This window comes from Aplysia californica, unplaced genomic scaffold, assembly GCF_000002075.1.
Source record: "Aplysia californica isolate F4 #8 unplaced genomic scaffold, AplCal3.0 scaffold00702, whole genome shotgun sequence".
NCBI classification, from domain to species: Eukaryota; Metazoa; Mollusca; class Gastropoda; order Aplysiida; family Aplysiidae; genus Aplysia; species Aplysia californica.
Window position 1 is genome coordinate 149710 of NW_004797972.1, and position 1353 is coordinate 151062.

A 1353-nucleotide genomic window follows, 5' to 3' on the forward strand; every position below is an offset into this window, starting at 1 on the left:
TTCTATACTGAGAAAACTACTACACTACTTCAAAAAAACTATGTACCCGTCAACCCTAATTAAATAATGTATTCTCAAAGTGGATTCTTCGTTCCAGAAGGAAAAAAAACCCTTCTACACAGCGAGATGATGAACAAATCAAAAGAAGTTACCGAAGTGTGAACAGGTACATAAATGGTTTCGAGGACAGAACCAGTGAGTAAGCAGGTATCTTCAATAGAATCCTCCCTGAGCGTGGTCGGGACAACAATGCTTATTATTGACTAGAGCGCAGTAAATTTATGAATATGGCTAATGATGTGTTTTGTAGTTGTAGGTTTGATTAGAATTGTCTGATCGTGTCATACGTCGAAAAAAAGAAGACATCCCCAAAGACGTCAGTCAAAATCCTCGAGCCTAGGAATGGAAGTAAATGTTTTAAGCTCGCATCAGCATTTTATTTTCAGATTAGAAATGACAATGAGTGGCATTTATGTCTCAATATTAAGACGAGGAAAAACTGAATATTGTATATCTCTCCTCTTGGGAATCGAACTCCTACCTAAGTATTCCACCACTGATACTAAAACAACGAATGTAGTTTAAAAAATGATAATTGTTAAACTTCCCAACGCCTTTTGGACTACAAAAATAAAAAAAGACAACAAAAAAAATTAAAAAATGCAAAACCATCTGTAACATCTAAAGTGCCCACCAACCCAAGCCCGCCCCCAACCATCACCAACGAACAACGAGTCCTTACCTTCTTCTCATTGATATCTGCAAAATGCATGGCCATGTCCGGCAGCATCTCGAAGAGGCTTGGGTCCTCGGGCAGGAATTCGAACTCGGGTCCCGTGGCGCCGTGGTAGAAGACACTTCCCAGCTGCATGAGGGCGTGGGCCGAGTAGTTGGTGTTGCTCAGACTGATGGGCCCCTTGACGCCCACAACTTTCCTCATGAATATCGGGGCCTGGGAGAAAGGAAGGCGGGCTTCATTTGTTTGTTTATTTGTTTGATTGGCTGGTTGGTTGATTGGTTGGCTGGTAGGTTGGTTGGATTGTTTGGATGGTCGGGTGGTTGGTTGATTGGTTGGTCGAGTGGTTGGTTGATTGGTTGATTGGTCGGTTGGTTGGTTGGTTGGTTGGTTGTTTGTTTTTTTTGTTTGTTGGATGGTTGCTTTATTGGTTGTTTGTTCGTTTGTTTGTTTGATTGGTTGGTTGGTTGCTTTTGGTTGGTTTGTTCGCTGTTTGTTTTTGTTTGGGATTTTTTTTTTAAAGGGGGTGCTGTTGTTTCTCCTTTCCTTAATGTAAGTATATGATGTTGTAACCTCCTGATCTCCACCACATTCTGTATGAGTATCGGAAAGGAGGG

The 1353-nt window shown here is 41.5% G+C and overlaps 1 protein-coding gene across 1 annotated transcript in view; it reads right to left on the reverse strand.

The window, feature by feature from the left end:
* LOC101855140 overlaps window positions 1–1353 on the reverse strand; it is a gene marked incomplete at its 3' end in the record, with an annotated part of 40147 nt that overhangs the window by 2263 nt on the left and 36531 nt on the right. The window contains 1 exon segment of the mRNA XM_035972474.1: window positions 743–952. Coding sequence (XP_035828367.1) covers window positions 743–952 — 210 coding nt within the window.